This window comes from Condylostylus longicornis, unplaced genomic scaffold (assembly GCF_029603195.1).
Source record: "Condylostylus longicornis isolate FDR11 unplaced genomic scaffold, ASM2960319v2 ptg000069l, whole genome shotgun sequence".
Taxonomy (NCBI): Eukaryota; Metazoa; Arthropoda; class Insecta; order Diptera; family Dolichopodidae; genus Condylostylus; species Condylostylus longicornis.
The window spans coordinates 434140-454735 of NW_026578037.1; the positions used below are offsets into that span (position 1 = coordinate 434140).

The 20596-nt window shown below is 28.8% G+C and overlaps 2 protein-coding genes across 2 annotated transcripts; one reads left to right on the forward strand and one right to left on the reverse strand.

Annotated features, from left to right (window-relative positions):
• Positions 1-9593: 9593 nt before the first annotated feature.
• On the forward strand, positions 9594-11752 carry LOC129612337 (uncharacterized). The gene is made up of 4 exons (XM_055525884.1): positions 9594-9999; positions 10061-10556; positions 10621-10910; positions 10974-11752. The coding sequence occupies exons 1-4, from the start codon at positions 9722-9724 to the stop codon at positions 11092-11094; spliced, it is 1185 nt and encodes a 394-aa protein (XP_055381859.1). The 5' UTR covers positions 9594-9721; the 3' UTR covers positions 11095-11752.
• A 187-nt stretch (positions 11753-11939) lies between these two features.
• Positions 11940-14861, reverse strand: LOC129612336 (uncharacterized). The gene is made up of 3 exons (XM_055525882.1): positions 13578-14861; positions 13262-13498; positions 11940-12932 (listed from the first exon to the last, which is right to left on the reverse strand). Exons 1-3 carry the CDS (start codon positions 14407-14409, stop codon positions 11950-11952), a joined length of 2052 nt encoding a protein of 683 aa, XP_055381857.1. The 5' UTR covers positions 14410-14861; the 3' UTR covers positions 11940-11949.
• Positions 14862-20596: the final 5735 nt, after the last annotated feature.

A 20596-nucleotide genomic window follows, 5' to 3' on the forward strand; every position in this document is an offset into this window, starting at 1 on the left:
GTTATTGTTATTGTTATTGTTATTGTTATTGTTATTGTTATTGTTATTGTTATTGTTATTGTTATTGTTATTGTTATTGTTATTGTTATTGTTATTGTTATTGTTATTGTTATTGTTATTGTTATTGTTATTGTTATTGTTATTGTTATTGTTATTGTTATTGTTATTGTTATTGTTATTGTTATTGTTATTGTTATTGTTATTGTTATTGTTATTGTTATTGTTATTGTTATTGTTATTGTTATTGTTATTGTTATTGTTATTGTTATTGTTATTGTTATTGTTATTGTTATTGTTGTTGTTATTGTTATTGTTATTTTTATTATTATTATTATTATTATTATTATTATCATTATTTTTGTTCTTATTCTTATAGTTTATATTATTATAGTTACTATCAAGGTTAAAATTATTACTGTCATTACTATTTTGCTTGTCTGTAGGCAAAATAGTATATGAGTCAGTGAAACGTACTTGTTTATTATTTTTGATGTAATTAAGTAAATCCGTAAGTATAGATTCAATAGACATATTGGTAAAAAGTTTCTTATTTTGATTGAAAATATTACTCCTAGCTGAGCCATAATTCTTAAAAGACTAGATTACTGTACCGTTATTCCAAGGCGTATAAGCAATTACGTTATCAGCCGTGACAGAAGGTAAAGTAATATTGACAATGTAGTCACAATTAAACTGTTTTTTATAACTTATACGCGTACTTGCTTTTAAAAAGTATAGAATTGAACAAATGGAAGAAGAAGTTGACGAACGATTGTTAGATAATTTGACAGCAGGCGGCGAATTAGCAGCAACATCAGAAGTAGATGGCATAGTGGTGATGGCGACAGTTTAGGGATTAGAAGATGTATTTTCCTCTATAGTTTTTTTAAACATATCTGGCCGTGTCACAGTATAAACCACGAAGGATTCGTAGCCGTGTCACGGTAGAACCCAGAAAGGCTGATGTATATCTGATTATACCGATAAGTACCAGAATAAGTGTCGAGGCTTGCCCCAATCTTGACACAAAGGTTCCCTACATCACTCTCAAGTAATATAGGGAAACTACTCATCTTCTCCTTCAATAATTCAATACCTGCATTCCTGGAGTCCATTAGTTGTTGGTAGTTAGTCGCGCAAATAGAGGTTCTTGTACTAGAAATTAATGACTTAGTTTCTGTCAATTTTAATAAAACTTCGTCCTTGAAATTGGAGTTATCTTCATTGGTTTTATTAAGTAAAGAACCATCTCAATCATTCGCGTCATCAATCCTTTGATAAAGATCTGTCAGTACGTTATTGGTGTTTCTAATAACTTTTATTGTTTTGTCGAGGACTTCCATCTGGTCATCCTTTATGGCTAACAAGCTCGAGATATTTTTATTGTTCATTTTTTCAAGGAGTTCGTGATATTCAGGCAGTCGTCGCAAATTGTTACATAGTCTGGAAAGATGCCAATTACTCACCAAACCATTACAAGTGCCATGTTTTTAGTCAACCAGTTTCTAGTTTTTGTTCATTATTCCAGCAGTTGGCAAAGGAACTTGTAACTATTTTTGTAGACATATTATAATTTATTCTTTTATTTAAAAATTCGAAAATATTGTAAAATGTTTACTCAACAGTTAATTTTTATTACAAAGTAAAAGGTTACTGTGATGACTAAAAATTTTTTTACCGACCGTATTGTGTACACATACGTAGGTAGGTTATGTGATGGCAACAAATTTTGTATATCGAGTTTTCGGTGGGAATCACTTCTCCATGGTAGGAAAGTGTAAATAAACTAGTTTTAGCAACCTGTCGGTTTGTCGGTCTGTTTGTGAACGCGTGTATCCCAAGTTCAGCTGAACCGATTTTGATGAAATTTTATATGTAAGTTTATTTCGACCATGGCACGGATTGATCAACTTTTGGAATATATCAGGCCTCGTTTTACATTTTTGACCATTTTTGAGAAAAAAAACTCAACCGATTTACTTGGAATTTCATATATAAGCTCCGCTCGACAGTCCGCGAAACCTCCTAGCTTTTGGAAGAAATCAGACATTAGTAACTGGACGTTTACTACGGGCCAAATATACATTTTTGCATATATAAAAAATATACATTTTTCGTATTGAAACAATGAACATATAAGGTTTTTGGAAAGATCAGGGCTCAAAAACTGATCTGCGAGCAGATTTTACATTTTTCACCATAGATACGAAACGGATTGATGGAATTTCTTGAAATTTGATATTTCAGTTCTGGCTGGTACTGAAACTAACTGGCGAGCATTTCAGGGAATTCGGGTAGCACAAAGCGGAACTCTAGTAAGAGCCAAATTTACATACTTCTAGGTATGTTAACTATAAGCTTACTAATGTCCTAAAAATTGGAAAGAAGTATTTAACAGACATTTTTATAATATTCTGTAACACTTTCATTTAACCAGATAATACACATTGCGGTCCGTTATGTACTGATCTCATTAGATTTTTACCGACCGTATTGTGTGTACAATAGGTAGTTTATGTGTCCGCGAAACCTCCTAAATTTTGGAAGAAATCAAGTGTCAGCAACTGGACGTTTACTACCGGCCGAATATACATTTTATGACTATATAAAGAGAAATAATCAACCGATTTCATTGAAATTTAATATTTAAAACAATAAACATATAAATTTTTTGGAAAGACCAGGGCTCAAAAACTGATCTGCGGCCGATTTTACCTTTCTTCACCAATATATACGGAATGAATTCATGAAATTTCTTGAAATTTGATATTTGAGTTCTGGTTGTTACCGAAACTAACTGGCCAGCATTTTCGAGAATTCGAATAGCACAAAGCGAAACTCTATTAAAAGCAAATTTACATTTTTCTAGGTATGTTAACTGTAAGTTGACTAAGATCCTAAAAATTTGAAAGAAGTATTTAACAGAAATTTTTATAATATATTGTAACTCTTTCACTTAACTAGACAATGCACATTGCCGTTGGTTATGTGCTGACCACATCAGATTTTTTTATTATGTTTTTGTTATTAATGTGGTTTATGTTTGTTTTAAAGTTTATAATATTTACTTATTTTAAATTACTGATGAAATAAAATTCAAACTCGTAAAAAGGAAAGCGACGATATAATAAAGAGCACAACCGTTCAAAATGAAAGTGAAATTATGAATGAAAATATAATTAATTTCAATATTAAAAACTTTGGTTTTTATTCATTTTGGTTTTAACAGTTAAGTAATTTTATCTAATTCTATTTAATAATTTTTAATTAAGTGTATCTGGTTACAAAACGAGCATATAGAAATTATTTATTTATCAAAAATTTTGTTTTTGACTTGTAATACAGCATTTTAGAAGCAGAAAATTCCATAGATATGAAAAGAATGAGTGTTGTGAAGATGTTGTGCTTTATATTGTCATAGTAATATTAACTTAATTTGCTATGGACTATGGTATTAGTAGTAAATATATTTAAATAAACAAATTGCACCTATTACAATATTTCAAAAATGCTATGTAGTTTCTATTATAGTAGTTTTCAATCAATTCAATCAATTTGAACTGATAGGTTTGGTTTTTTGCGGTCCCCCGAAGGATGCACATCCTCAAACCCTGGCCCGAAGAAGTAAGACCCAAGACATGTCTACCTGGAGTTCGCCAGCACCGACAGGAGCATAAAAAGTGGGTCACCGTTTGCTGCTCCTCTTCATCACAGCTGTTTCTACAGAGATCGTTTACGGAGCGGCTCATCCTCCTTTCATTGGCCAGTCGGATAGTGACCTGACAGCACTGCAGCTATACCAAGTTTATGTTGGATTGCCCCGCCATCTTGTTAAGAGAATATCTACATTCCAGGATTATCCTGGATGTGAAGACCACCGAATGCAATATCTCGGTCTGGCTGTCAGTGAAAATATTAACGTCACATTGCAGCCAAGTCAGTGCAGAGCTTCCTTAGTCGCGGTCACCTCTCACTGGGAAACAGTACAGCGATCTAGTACAAAGAAGGAGAGTTTAATATCCAGTTGTTTAAAATAGACTTCCTACCCATCCGACTACCAAGCTGGGATCGATCTGTGTAAAAATAAACGGATTCGTCCCAAACATCTTCTTCGTTCAGGCAGGCTTGTTCTACAAAAGGTTTCACCTTATATTTGATTTAATTTATTTAGCTCATGTGATATTTTTTTAGAGTAAAATAACGGTTTTCCCTGGAAATCGCAAAAAAAAATTATTAAGCGGTAATTTGAAGACCATCTCAAAATGTTTTAAGTTATGAAAAAAAATTGAGTATAAATTGTTTAGTATTCTTTTTCTTTTACTTATTTTCTCAGTAACTCAGTAATGTCATAAATGACACACTTTTTTTTCAAAAGAAGAGCTACTGTTCAGCTTTCTACTGCACATTAATTTTTTTTTAAATCGATTGATAAATGGAAGTTATAGTCATTTAAGTCGACATACATTTTTGTCGAAACCAAAAATTTTTAACAGGGATTTTATGAGTTAGATTCTCGTTTTTTTAAAATTTAAAAATCATGTGTGGGAAAGAGCTGAAAAGCCTGCGGATAGTATCAAAGGATGAAAGATCAGATAGTAAAAAATTCTGACGAAAAAAACCAAATTAGTTTCAAATCTGTGGAAGCAAAAACATACATGCTATAACAATTTCTTTTTCAGCAGTAATTCTGCGTAGCCGAAAATTTCTGGCCTTTTTTTGTGGTCTCGAATAGTTAACCAATATTTTCATAAAGTTCGCGAACGGTGATGTACTTATATGGTCCTCATTTCCACTAAGACTTCCCACCCAATACATTATACGTATTTTAATATTTGGCTTAAATTTTAGTCCCTCTTCGTACTGGTTGAGATATTTTGCAAGCAAGTCAACAACTCAATGGCAGTCTATAGGTCCCTTCATACAGTTAAAGGTCTTACAATTCTTTTATATCTTTCACTATCTCAATTCCCGTTGTTTCTCCTGTTTAGTGTCATTTAGGAAATATTTTTCCTGTGTTTTCGTTGCAGTTTGTAATTATGACAAACTTTGAAATTGCATTTTTTATCTCATTTCCACCTCTCTCTTCTCTTAAAATTATAAGTCCTATTACTTTTTTTAATATTTCTCAAATAATCTAGAAGCAAAAGCCGAATCTCGGCTAGACACTATTCGGCTTGGTTTTCCAATATCGATGGTTGCTAAGTGTGTCAATATCAATCATATGCAAATTTAGAGAAAATATTAATAACTAAAAGGAAGTGACTCTCTTAATTCATCGCTACAATATGGTAGGAAACTTAAGAATATTATTGACATGCTTCATTATTAGTGGCGATTAGCGAGGTTAAGAAAGTAATTACTACAAAAGAGAATTTATGTAAAAGCGTTTATGTAAGACCTGCATGTTAAGATAGATCGATGGGGGAAAATGTGATAATTATTGAACTGATTAGATGTAATAAAATACCGAAAATGTCAACAAAAAATTAAGTTTTCGTCCGATAAAAGTCCAAAAAATTAATAAGTCCTCGTAACATGACATATGAAAGCGAACCTTCTTGTTCGCAAACTTTTAGTTGTTTTCAATTTAGATCCCAGTCTGAGCCATTTAATCTCAAAAAAAGAAAACACTTAACAAAAGATTATACATATCTACCGCCAAATCTAATTAATGCTATTTATAAATTTTTGAGTTTTAATTACAAACATATGTATGTATGTACAACAAATAAATTCTTTTCAAAAAGAAAAAGTCGAAACATACAATTATAAAAATTGAATAAAATTTAAGCTATATAATTTTTATGCTGTATAACACAATAAATTTTAAATATGCATTTAATAAAATTATCTAATAAGTAATAAAAATAATAAAAAGGGTTTAAGACAATATTTTTTGAATATCAAAATTAGAGTTAAGATTCCAGACCTGAAACATTCGTTGATTTCTATTATATACAATGTATTTCTTTAATTTTTCCTTGTAGATTGACAAATTGTCGATATGAAACCCTTGATGCTTAAAGCAAGATCTTGATTTCAAAATGCAAATAAAATGACATATATGTACATATGTAGGTACATATTATAAATTTAATTTCCCTGTACCTAGGATAAAAAATAAGTTGGAAAACACTTTTTTTTAAAACTTGCAAAATATATTCAATCAGAATTCAGGAATCTGTTATATTTTAGAGTTCGCTAAAATTCCATTCATTCTGAAAATAAATTAACTATGTGATAAGGATTTCTTCAAAAAACTAACTATGTGATAAGGATTTAACTATGTGATAAGGATTTCTTCATTCGTCGTTCAAAAAAAAGTTAATTATTTCTTTTAAGCAGAAACCAAATAAAAAACATTTTTTGAGTAGCAGGAAAACAACAAAAATTCTTATAGCACAAAATAATATTTTTCATTCAATAGCTAAAAAGCTATTTAAGTGTACATATATTTACACTTAAAAGCCTTATATGCTTATAGAATTTTCTTTTAAAATTCTATTGCATATAAAAAAAATAAAATTTTTAAAATTTTCAAATTCAAATTCTTTAAACTAAAATTTGAAAATTTGAAAATTTTTAATAAATCTGAGGAATAATATGAGTATTTACTACCTGCATAATTTTATGTAAATGAAAAAACTATTATTCTCGGATAAAACAAACTAAAATATTTTTTTATTATTAAAATGAAAACTTTTAAAATAAAAAAAATATTTTAAAAGCATAAAATTCAAAATTTTAAATAGTAAACTAATTAAACATAAATATTTTTGTATATTTATTATATTTACATACCTTGATCATTGGACATGTCTGTTACCAATGTCCCGTTAGCTCCAAAGTTTTCTAATAACTGTTTATGACTGAATTCATTCGTTTCATTAATTTTATCTTTATAATATTCTGCCGTTTTTCCAAACTGAATTTATATTCGTAATTGTAAAAATAAACACATGGAAAATATACATACATACTTTAGTAACCAAATTTTTATTAGTTTCTATAACAATTAAATGTTAGTTTCTATAACTTCTATTAAATGTATGGGAAACTTAATATGCACATAAATACATATATAACACATATATATAATAAAGTTATTTATGTAAGTCACGGCCAAAATAATTAATTAAAGTGTGTAATATTAAATCGATAATTAAAGAAGGATATACAATTTCTTGTGTAATAACTTCAGTTTAAAATTTTTATAATATTATTGGAGTTTTTCTAACAAATTTTGTTAAAAATTAAATAATAAAATCGAATTTGGAAACATTCTTATAATGAATGCTTTAGGCTGTTTTTGATGCTTTATTATGTAAAACTCAATGTCCAGAAAGGTTTCGCAATGACTTTTTCAATTTACTTACTGTGTTTTTGTCTCAACTAAAGGATATTTGGCACATATTTTCGATAATATTAACCAAATTTAATTTACAGATCCTTTTTACCAAAAAAATTAAAAATAAAAGAACATTTGATTCTTAAAAATATCACATTTTAACTTCGCAGACAAAAGGTTAAAATTTACAATTTATTCTTAAGATATTTATAGGTTATTCACATGTTAATTGAAAATTCATTTGAATAGAAACATGAGAGATATTACTTCAAAAAATTTGCAGAAAACCAGTTTCAGATGAAGATTGACCTTGATTGAAAGGGTCAATTCTGGAACCCGAAAGCAAATAACATTTCTTAGTTGTCGAGTAAATTTACAAAGGCCAATCTTATCTTCATTTTCAATGAGGTAAAAATTTTCCAAACAGCTAAATAGATGAGTAAATGGGAGAACGATAAACGCACAGATAGAGCTAATAACCAATAAATATATTTTCATATGCTAAAAACAAAAACACCAATTATATACATATAAAAACTATTATAGCATATTAATAGCTATTTTTAAAATTTAGTGATAAATAAATTACAAGTTTAGAATATGTCGAAAGTATATACCAGTTACGAGTACATATTGCTGTTATGTATAACATAGTACATACATTCAAAGTACGTAAGTAGTGAAATATTAATCGATAATCTAAATTTCATCTATTATGAAAAAATATTGCGCAACAATTTAAAAACGAATTTGTGGAAGTACTAATACCTTGACATAACAAAATAACCTGATGTGGTCAGCACATAACCGACCGCAATGGGTATTATCTAGTTAACTAAAAGTATTCCATAAGGTTATGAAAATGGCTTTTAAACACTTCTTTACAATATTAAGGACACCAATAAGCTTGTAGTTAACATTCAAAATGTGAATTTGGTTCTTAGGAGAGTTTCATTTAATGCCGTCCGAATTATACCAAAATTTCGTCAGTAACTTCTGGTAATAACCAGAATTCAAATATTAAATTGCAAGATATTCCCCAAGCAGCATTTTTGTAGACTGGAACGTAAACTGTCACTAAATTTGGAACGATAAAGTAATTGCGATATGTTATTGCTACTCAACGGGAACTCAGCAGCTACGTGCCTGGTACCAAAATGGGGAACAAATATTGAGTGCCTTTCTGCTACAAAATAACGTGCCCGTACTCATAACATAAACGTTCCTGTTTAGTCTTTGTGTGGTTGTCGGCACTTTACACAGACATGTAAATTTTTTCTGTATAACAATACTTATAATAGGAATGAAAGAGAAAGATATTTATTACACAAATTTATTTTAATTTTTTGAAAAGCTACTCTTTTCTCTTATGATGTATAATTAAAAATATAAAATGTCAGAAAAAGTTATGTCTACCTAATATTTTTTTTTGTAAAATAAATATCATAGGTTTTTAGAAATTAATTCTTCGGATATTTTTCAATATTTTTGTACTGCGAACAAAATTTTATTGATAAATATGATATTGATAATTATTGATTTAATATATATTGATAAATACGATTTCGTAAAATTTCTAATTCATATTAGCGTTTATAAGCTCGAGCTTAAAAAAGTCAGCTATTTAAGCCAACTTTAATTTCTTGGCGTTTATGCCAAAGCTATAGATGCCAAAAAATTTAACTCAAGCTCAAGTAGCTGCAGATAAAACGTAATAATGATGCTAAAAAATGCTTTGAAAAATTGATATTTTTGTTTAATCTAATTATAATTATAATGAACGATTCTAAGTTTTTTTTAATTGAAATATTTTTGATTACTGTTTAAACATTCAATTATAATAAGTTCATACAATATGCATATAAAATTTTGAAAAAAGTTTTTTATCATTATTTTATTTCTGTAGCATAAATCTATAAAGTAATTTCATATGACTTACTTATTAAAACGCTATTATGTTATTTATAAAATATTTCAGTTTTCTATAACAATTGCTAATAAAGTAAAATGGTAACCCTTGTGTTTATTGAATTTTGTATATATAAAAAGTAAAATGTCTACTTCAACCTTTTGCAACTTCATGGTAACCAAAACCAGCTTTTGGTACCACAATGTGACAAAGTGGATAAAGAAAGTCCCTGCAACGTAACTTTGAGTCACAATGTGTGATATGTCACTAAAAAGTTTTTAGTACCACATAGACCCACTTCGCCACCTAAAGTTTAAAAAGGAAAGCATACTTGGAGTGAGCGGGAGAACACATATTGACATATTGATAATTTTGATTGACACTTAAAAATTATTGTTTATGTTTTCATTTTGTATAGCTTAAAAGCGCATTAGATTCAATCTTCTTTTATTTCTGTTGGTATAATGTCGGGAACATACAAAATAGTATCCACCAAGGAAAATGGTGATACTTATTTCACGGCAATTCCAAGTAAATGGGAAAGAAATGGAATTTTATATTGGCCAACGAATATTTCAGCACTTAAAAGAGAAAACCTGAGAAGTAAAGCTTTATCAGATTTTGATTCAAACTGGGATACTTATGAATGCGTAGTAAAATTTTGTAACATTTCCTCATTCTCAGAAGCACTTAAAATTGAAGCCAATCTTGCAAATTGTACGGATACGGAAAGTGAACAAGTGTAAGAACATATTGTTTTATTTTTTTTTTGAAATTTCACTAAAGCTAAATTTCATTTTTAGATTATCCTCAAATTTCAAGCAAAAAAGGCATATAAAAAAAGCTTCTTTAAAAAATTGCTCTCTGACTGCACCAGATCGAAACAAAATGATCGAAGAAGTTTTGGAAAATGATTTTTCAACAATAAACTCTTTGATTGAATGCAATATTGCAGAAGAAACTGCTCAAGAAATTTCAAATTCGGACCAAGTTAACTTTGCTCAAAGCAATGAATGCTTCCTAACTTTTGAAATGCAAGAAAAAATTCTGGATTTGGAAAAATGTATTCAAAGTATAAAAATTGAGGTGCAGATAATAAAAGAAGAATTCATAAAAACCAATGTAAATTTAGATAAAATATATAAAATTTTAACGGAAAAGAATGATTTTATTATCTCAAGAGCCGATAAAGAGCAGCAAAAATCTACAGTGGAGCAAATTTTTCCATTAAAATCTTGTGAAGAAATTGAAAAAACTAATTTAAAAATTGAAAGTGATGTTGAGTTTAAAAATTTTCTGGTAAAAGAAAACATATTTTATTTCCTTGCAAACTTTGTAGTTAAAAATATTTTGCTTCATTTAGATAAAGGATCTCCTGCAATTTGGTGGAACTGGAGGTAAACAAAATGGTCTAAAAATAGGTTATAAAGTAGTAGATAGGGTATTCACAAAAGAAGTTTTGACCCATTATAGTTGGACAGGAATATCTAAATCTAATTTTCCTAAAAACTCGTTTTGTTCATTAAATGGATTTATTAAACTTTTTAATGAAGTTATTTTATTAGCCGATGATCATTGGACAATGAAGGATACTGAAAATTTATTTAAAGATGGTGTACTAAAACACGCAAAGAAAAGAAATACTCGTGACGTGTAAGCTCATGAACATAATGAGTAGATTTTATTTTAAAAATTTCATATTTTCAAAACATTTAGGTCCAAAACAATAAAAGTAACTACTAATAATATTATAGTTACAAGTCAAAATAATACGGATGCACTTGAAGAAAATATACCGACTTTACAGGATTTAAGTGACATCATTTTGCAAAATTAAAAAGACAATTCACCTCTAAGCTTGTTCAGAACAGAAATTTTACTTTGTAATCCATAAATTCACAAAGAAATGTTAAGTTAACTTTTCAAAATTCTACACATGATGTGTATAGGATCTTGGTATTTAAATATTCAGATAACAAATACAATATAGCAATAATCAATAAGTAATATATAATAATAAGTAGAAAGTATTTAGAAAAATGCAAATTTTGTTATACGAAGAGCTGAGAGCAAAAATGCCCTAAATAACAAATTGAAAAACAGTTTATATATCGCTAAATACATTGTTATGAATAAAATTAAGACTTAGGATTATTATTCTGATACATTTTCGGAGGTGTTTATTAAAAAACTCTCAAAAAGGAAATGTGGAATAAAGTTTATTCTGAACCATAGTTTAACTCACAACAATATTTTTTGTGAATATTAATAATTTTTTTCTGTTCAGCACAAATGGCAATATTTATAATTGTGTTGCTAATAGTTATTTTTTTATTTCAATATACCACATTAAACAGTATTGTACATTTCGGTAGAATGTGGATAATAGAGTTGGTTTTTGCCTTGAATAATTATAGTATCTAATTGAAGTTACTTAAAATAAATTGCAATAATTATATTACATCAAAAAACACAATGTATTGTAGACACTAAATAGATAGTTTTAGTAGATATACTAAAATATAATTGAGCAATAAGTTAATGAAAATTTTTGTTTTTCGTATTAATATTTAAGTTACTTGTACTTAATTTTGTTTACTATTTGAAGATTTGGATTTATATTTATTTATTTTATATCTGGAAATAAAAATTAAACTTTAAAATTTTGATTAGAATTTGAAATATTTTTTCTTTATTTATAACTGTGCAATAATGGTAAATAAATAAATTGATTTTGATATTCTAAACAAAACAATTTTGATTTCACGTCGTTTTCTGCGTTAAAAAGTTGTGGTGCTTCTTGCTGGCCCATAGATATGAAGATATCTAAATATGAAGATTTGATTGGTAATAGAAAAAAATCATGCAAATTTTTTATAGGACAACCGTAAATGTGTATTTCATTATTAACGAAGGTCGCATTTATCATACAAATAATTTTATTAGATTTGGTAAGAAACCATTTGTCTTTAAATTCGTTTGATAAAATAAACTTATTTTTGTAGTTTATTCTGTTAAAGACTTTACAACATTGCAGTAACGGATGCTGCGTATTCTTTATTTCTTTTTCTGGAACTATTTCGTAATTATCTTGATGAATTTTTTCTTTTCCATTAATTCTTGATATTTCTATTAATCGTTTAGCGATCTGTTCTAGCGGTTTATTTCCTGATCTCAAAAGATTTTTAATTCTTCCTAAAAAATTTTCAAAATCATACGAACTTAAAGAAGGTATTGTACCAAATTTGTTAACATCAGCGACAACATGGCACAAATTGTGAACATTCATACTAATACTATCTTCTCCATATATGTGAATAAACGTTTCAATGTAATCTGCAAAAAGTTTTTGTGCTACTTTCTTAAATTTAATATGTTCTTTAGATGAAACTATCCTCACTGCACACACAAAAATTAAAAAATGCTGATACACTTCAGGCGAAAGAAATTGTTTTAAAATTACTGGCCCAATGTAGAGCAGAAATGTTCGAAATTCAGTGCCTTTCCACATTTTCAAACAATTTAGTCTGCGAATTGCTCGACAGATTTCTTTTGGCTTATAAAAATTAAATTTTTCAAGCAAATTTGATATTTCTTCAATATCTTTTCCAGAAAATTTAGTTCGAAAATTGTAATTACCATTAACCCAGCCATACAAACATTTCCTCATTATACCTAAAATCATGAGTAAAAGACAAAAATAATTCAATAATAAGTACATATACACATATATGACATAAAATTAATAAGATTGAAAATTAAATAATAAAATTATAAAATAGAACATCATTTATTATAAGAAAAGGAGTAAAAAAACCAAAAATTAACTGGATTTAAAACAATAACACTATGAAATACCAATAATAATTTTTGTATTTAATTTAATTTATGTAATTCTACAATATACTTAAAGAGAAAAATTTGAAATTATGTTATACAAAATAAGATTAAACAAAATATTGTACAAATTTTAATATTATAAAACAAGAAATAGCAACATTTACCTAAGTCAAAAAGATGTAAAGAATCAGCTACAATTATATCTTCCACCATATCAATGGGTAGGTTTGTTAAAGGTGAAATTTCTTTGTGATGATCTATGTCAGTCATTAAACGAAAATTTGAATCAGTTCTAAGAGCACAATTTATTCTAGGGAAGCTCATGTGTCTTCCATTCCTGTCATATTTTCCAACAGTTGAGCACTTGATGCATCCAAAAGCTGAATTAAAATTCACCGTACCTTAAATCAAGAATTTCCTTTTGATAAAAAAATATAAGCTGAAGCTACTTACCTTTAATAATGAAATGAAGCTACTTACCTTTAATAAAACTTCGTGCTGGTGTATCACATACAAAAAATTTTATTTTTATTTGTGTCGTAGTATTATTGTTTTTAAATCCATCTTTTAAAAGGATTTTAAGTTCATCAATTAGGCATTTAAAATATGGTTCAAGAGGAGGTTTTTTTTTTCCACAATACACTGCTGCAACCATGGGATCAATATCTTCTATTTCGCTTATTTTAAATAGTATGGGCCAAAATTCAATGTTGGAGCTCCTGAATGGTGGTAAGCCATCTACGTTGAATATCAAACTTATGAAATCAGGAATCCTTTTATTTTTACATAAATTTTTTAAGTTGTTAATAATGCCATAGTACCAGTAACATCCTTCTCCCATAGGCACAACATTAATAATGTTAGGAGTACAAAGTAATGTTCTGCTATCAAATGGTAAACGTTCTTTGTGTCGATTTAAGATGACCAATAGTTTGTTGATTGAACTGTGTGCAATATTATTTTCAATAGCCCACTTTCGTAAATCTTCACTTAAACACAAATTAGAATCATCAAACGAATTTTGTATTTCTTTATCACTTTCCTCTGAAGAATAATTGTTAATTAAAAAAACATTGTCATCTGCAGAGTTTTTATACAAAATATTCTTGTTAATTTCACTATTAACACATGTATTTGAATTTATATCGTTTTCCAAGGAACTAGATGTAGGATTTTCCTTTTCAAAAATTGTGTTTCTATTTTTTAAATATTCAATATTATTAGTTGCAGAATCATAAATTTCAATTTTTTTTTTAACTTTTCGATAATAATTGGTTGTTAGTCTGTAATAAATTTTTCGACTGCGTTTCATTTTTAAGTACCTACAAAACAAAATGTTAACACGAACTGATGTTTTGATGTTTCGTGTAAACAAATACAGACGAATTTTTGTGAAAAAAAAACTTCGTCGTAGCCAAAACTGCTTTGGAACTTCAAAGTAGCTTATGCTTAAGTAATGGGTACTTTGTAGTTGATTCAAAAGGTTTTTGGAACGATAAAGTTTTTTTTTATTAAAAGTTGGGTGGCAGTGTTTCCAAAATTAAGTAAGAATTTGGTTTTTGGAACTTAAACAGCGACGTACCGAATGACAAAGTTATTATGTTCATTGCGACGTTCCGTGATGTCATGAAAATTACTATGTCGACAAAGTAGCTATTAAAGGTAGCAAAGACGTTATTATTTCTTTAATATTCACTACATAGAGGCCATTTTTTATATTTTTTTTTCTTACTACATGGTCGCAAATTTTAGTATTCGCTACGTTTTTGCTACTTTTTTTGTGTCAAAAAAGTTTTTGTGACTTTGTTTTAGATATTAAAGTAACAAACACCGGATTTGCGACTAATTTTTGACCCAGTCGAAAATAGATGGCACATTGTCACTACCATTGCTGCTTGGGTCTACTAGTTCGTTTCGTAGATATGGTAAAAAATGTAAAATCGGCCCCCAGACCAGTTCCTTAGTAAAATAGCAAATATTGTGGAAAAGGCGTTAGAAGAAAAGCAAATATGATCAAAAATATTTCCAGATTCGACAAGGCTTGGCACGACTGTTTATTTTTTACACTAACGAAATTGATATCTTTGCTATTCGTAGGACTACTTGAATCACATTTACCTGACAGCTTTCGAGAATGAAACTGCCTTTTGAGCTGTTGTGCCCCAAGGTTGTATTATGGGCCTTATAAAATACATGACTACATTTTGCGACGATACAGAATTTTTGGCAGCGGGATCTAATGTTGAAAAATCGATAAAAAAATTTCCCAAAGCAAATAAAAATATAAGTGAATGGGCAAATAAATGGAAAATGAAGCTAAATAAAAGTAAATCTGTCCACATAAATTTCACAAACAAAAGACAAATATCCCCATCACGATTGAATTTCAATAGTGCTAGAGGCGGTATAAACCGACTGAATAATACCCTGCACTTTGACAATTTCAGTTTAAAAATTTGTTTTTAAAATATTTAGCAATAAGTTTGATTGCTAGATGGTAATTACTTGGATCTATCAAACCTATCGATATAAACTTCATGATTATTATGTCTGACCTATAAGTGGACATACATACTTAAAATTAACTTTCGGAGTTGTATGGCAGTTACCCGAATCTGTCAAGCAATTCCACCAAAACTTCAATAAATCTATCTTTATTATTTTTCCAAACATTTAAATTTAACTTTCGGAGTTGTACGGAAGCTAAGCGAACCAGTGCAGCCATTCCATTAAAATTTTCAGAACATATGTAATGTGTAATTGAGCACATCTTTGCCAAGTTTGATATTAATGTCTCTATTACTTTTTGAAACATTTAAAAGAACCTCTTTGAGTTGTATGGCAGCTACCCGAACCCATTGCTCAACTAGTCCGAACAGGGTTCGTCCTTAGCACAAAAGAAAAACTTGTGAAAATTTGGTGTCGATTGCATTATTTGCTTCTAAGTTATCGTGCAATCGAACAGACGGACATATCTATATCAACGCAGATTTTACGCTGAGCAAGATATGATATATATGTATATGTCCATACCGCAGATGACTCCTTCAAGTAGTTACAAACTACTATAAAAATAAATTCAAAAAGCTTTCAGCGAGGTAAAAAAAATACAACACTTTACTAATTCAAATTATCATATTATGCTAATGTTGTTGCATTATGTTGATTTCTAGGTGTAAATTCTAATAACATAAGCAGCAATATGTATTAACACTAATGTACGCTTTGTTGGAGTAATTTCTGATATATTTTTGAATTTAATATAGGAGATATATCAGTGGCCTCAAACACAAACCACCTAACTCGATTTAAGAGAAAAATGAGATACCAGTGAATTCTCCGTTTTGAGTGTCATGTGCTCACAAAACTTGATGGTTTTACTACTGCTGTAGCCAGACTTACTGTCAAATTCACACATTACCTAATTCGAAATGATAATAATTATGTGCACTTGATTGCCTAAATCGAGTTAAAAACAGAAAACATCTTTTTTATATTTTTGGCAAACCACTTATTTCGGGATAGGCTATTGTTGCAAACCAAAATTAGTGACATTTTTTTTTATGTGTATTAGTTAAGCTTTTGCAGCAAAATTAATTCGAGTTTATTCAAATACTAACTCGAGATAAACGATTTGTGTCAAATAATAATTGTTGGTTGTTAAAACTCATCTCGATTAGGCGATTATTGCAAATACGATTATTATATTCCATAAGGTTTCTTATATTGAGTCAAGTTTTTATAACGCGTGCAAGTAAGAGCAAAACATCAAAATTAAGAGTTTAGTGTTCGAAATAACGCATAATCAGTATAGAATATTTTTTTTGTTTTTATAATAAAAAATATTTTATAATGCTTAACATATTTTATGTTATGTGGTCTGTCGGTCTGTCGGTCTGCGTGTGCACGCGTGTGCCTCAAGTTGGGCTGAACCGATTTTGATGAAATTTTATATGTAAGTTTATTTCGACTGTGCCACGGATTGATAAGCTTTTCGGATATATTACTGCACTTTCAGCGGGTTTGTTTTACATTTTTGATCATTATAAAGGGTACATTTATACGATTTACTTGAAATTTCATATATAAGTTTCGCTCGACCGTCCGCGGCACCTCCTAACTTTTGACTAAAAACATTTTTGCGTGTATAAAGAGAAATAATCAACCTATTTCTTTGAAATTTAATAATTAAATTCTTCGTATTAAATCAATGAAGATATAAATTTTTTGGAAAGATCAGGGCTCGTCAACTGATCTGAAAGCCGATTTTACATTTCGTAGTCTGCGGAACGAATTAATGGAATTTCTTGAAATTTGATATTTGAGTTCAAGTTGTTGCCGTAATTAACAGGCGAGCATTTAAGGGAATTCGGGTAGCACAAAACGAAACTGTACTAAGAGCCAAATTTTATTAAGAGGAGTGTTAACTAGAATTAACTTACTAATGCCCTAAAAATAGGAAAGAAGTATAAAAAAGGTATTTTTATAATATTCTGTAAGGTTTTCACCTAACTAGAAACATTGCGGTCCGTTATGTGCTGACCGCATCAGTTTTTTTTAATGTATTAATGTTGGAAGTTTTAAGTAACGTAAAAATTATCCAACAAAAAATTTATCCACTTTAAATAAATGTATGTTAAAAATTTTGGAACTTGCTAGGAGAAATGAAATGATTGGAGCGGATGTTAAAGGTATTGCAATATGGCAAAGTGTTTTGAAACATAGAAATTAGCGAAACTAATCCTATAGTAAATAAACAAGCATCAAGACATCTTACTTTCAAAACCGAAGTAAATATTGTTTTGAAAAAACCAATTGACTTTTGTTGTGACTGTATTAATGATCCTGATTTTAAAATTTCTAAAGGAAAATTCTTCAGGATCCGACATAAATGACGGGTTCATTGAAAAAAATAAAATAGAAAAAGATGTTCAAAAAAATATAGACAACTCGTTTTCAAAGCAAAACAAATTAAAGAAATATTCAAAAAAAAGGGCTTTCATGATAGGAATTTGGGAAATGAATTTCAATGAAACTGAAAAGGCTATCAAGTTTCTTTTGTCGTAAAACTACAGCTGTATGATCTCCAATAACATGCAAGAGCAAATTTTTGAGTCCTATTGGGCAAGAGAACATATCTGTAGAAAATAGTTTATGTTTTCTCATTAATAGGTATATCTGAAACAAAAACAACATGCAAGATTATAACATATCAGCCATTTGAGAGAACGTAAATATCATTTACAATATAATTTACAATACGAAACGTGTAAGGTTGAAATTTGTAAAGCATGCTTTACACTGTGCCTTGATGAAATTTGTTTTCAAAAAAGTGTTTTAAACAAAAACGAATGGATACCACATATAAATAACTTCATGCTATAACTTTATTGGCACATTTTTATCAGATCCGTTGCACAATGAAGCCTTTTTGTAATTGAAATACTTTTTGAAACTCTCTTAAATGTAAAGAGCCACCAAACAGATTTCAAAAAATTTAATTCCTAAAATATTTTACCGTTTTTTATACTTTAAGACTTTAAGACTTTAAAAAACGAGTAAGACTAGAGATTTAGCAGATTAGACAGAGGGAGAATATACTATTACCATTCTTAAATTTAATGAAACAATTATTTTTAAATTTTTAATTTTTACTTGAAGTTTATTTATATGTTTAATGTTTATGTTTTTTATGACAATCTGTTTTTAATATTTTTGGTGACAATGATTTAAAAAGAGAGTAAAAAATCAAATAATGTAGTAATAATATATATTTTTTCCTTTTTAATATAATTTAAGTCACCTAAAACCATATTTTCAGTTTCGCAACAACGTCTTAAATTTAACGAAAATGAAAAAGTAATTTTTCTTTCACTTCGTCCATAATTATGAGACTACTATTAGTTGTTTTACATCAGATATAAGTTAGTCGCTTTTATTATACCCGTACGAACGCATGTTCAAAGGGTATACTAAATTTGCGTTACCGTTTGTAACGCTAAGAAATAATGCTCTGAGATATAGATTTAGGTGTATGTTTTTGATCAGCATCGAATTCTGAGTTGATTGAGCTTTGCTTGTCCGCCCGTCAGTCTCTGCGATAATTCAAAAACTAATTTAGATAAGTTCACCTAATTTCCCCAAATGATTTATTGTAGTAAGTGCCAGAACCCTTTTTAAATTGGACATGATCGGGGTACTGGTCTCAGAAACTATAAAAGCTGTAGTATTAAAATTTTACACAAACGAATATATTAGTAGGGCCAATGTGTATGATTAAAATCGTTGAAATTACTTAGCTCCTTCTGGAAGCTGGTATACAACTTCAAAAGTTATTTGGCTATATCTTTGAAACTATAAAAGCTGTGGTATTGAAATTTCACACAAGCGAATATATTAGTAGGGCCAATGTTTTTGATAAAAGTAGTTAAAATTGCTTGACTCCTTCTAATAGCTGCCATGCAACTTCAAAAGTAGCTTGACATACACAGTATTTTGAAAAACACAGTATTGAAATTTTGTATAAATTAACATGGAAATGCGGCAATTTAAAGTCATAGTCTGTCCCATTGTCAGTTATGGCAAATTTATTCGCACGTAGGATAACAAATTCGTACGGATATCGCAGAGCTGACACGGTCAACTCTATTTTTTCTCGTTTTTAATTATCTTTCATTCAAAAGAAAATTGGTTCACTTCATAACTTTTTTCAAAAATTTATTTTAAATTTTTAATTCATTTATTTCGAAATCACTAAAACAGACTTAAGTAGTTTGTGCTTGAAATCACTGATATATCTGGAGCTGTTATAACTGATACAGCTGTATTTATAAAATGATATAGGTTTTGTACAAATTATTAGTAATTATTTCGATTCTTTTGAATGCTTAGAATTTCGAATGATAAAGATGTTCATTAAAAATAATATTTTTATACATAAACAACTAGTCGTGTGTGCTTGCATTGCAAGCCTTCCAAGTATTATGCCTGTAGTTTTGAAATTGTGTTCCATTCTGTGGCTGAGATAGTTTAAGTTTCCTTTATTTCTTCAAAAACTCTCCCACAATATACATATAGCTTTGTTTTTTTCCTAATAAATAATAAGATAAAACTAAAATAAGAAAAGTTCTGAAAAACAATTACCCAAAAGTACATAATTAAAAAAATAATTAGTTCCTTTGAAATCTAATACCTTTTGAGTAATTTATTTTAGAACCTCGCTTTGAGTTATGTCGCATACAATCGTAAAATACCTTTTGCAATAAACACTTTAAGCGGTAACTTACTGTATACGCATGAAATAATTCGCTACTAAAATTCATGCACGTATGTATTTGGAGTTTATAATACATGCAAATAAAACGCGTGACTGTAACGTGACATATAGCAGACGATTTCTATGCAAAAAGTCTCAGTTTCGAACCCTGAAAAATGCGATCTACCAGGTGAACTTTTTTTTATTGATAATTTTAATTTTTTTTAATTGAAATTAAGAAAGC

Excerpts from the sequence above, each read along its gene's own strand:
- LOC129612337 (XM_055525884.1), top strand. The coding sequence starts at position 9,722 with ATGTCGGGAACATACAAAATAGTATCCACCAAGGAAAATGGTGATACT. Across the intron at positions 10,557-10,620 it reads TTGAGTTTAAAAATTTTCTG|ATAAAGGATCTCCTGCAATT; the intron begins GTAAAAGAAAAC and ends TGCTTCATTTAG. Across the intron at positions 10,911-10,973 it reads AAAAGAAATACTCGTGACGT|GTCCAAAACAATAAAAGTAA; the intron begins GTAAGCTCATGA and ends CAAAACATTTAG.
- LOC129612336 (XM_055525882.1), bottom strand. The coding sequence starts at position 14,409 with ATGAAACGCAGTCGAAAAATTTATTACAGACTAACAACCAATTATTAT. Across the intron at positions 13,499-13,577 it reads AGCACGAAGTTTTATTAAAG|GTACGGTGAATTTTAATTCA; the intron begins GTAAGTAGCTTC and ends TCTTGATTTAAG. Across the intron at positions 12,933-13,261 it reads TTTACATCTTTTTGACTTAG|GTATAATGAGGAAATGTTTG; the intron begins GTAAATGTTGCT and ends TCATGATTTTAG.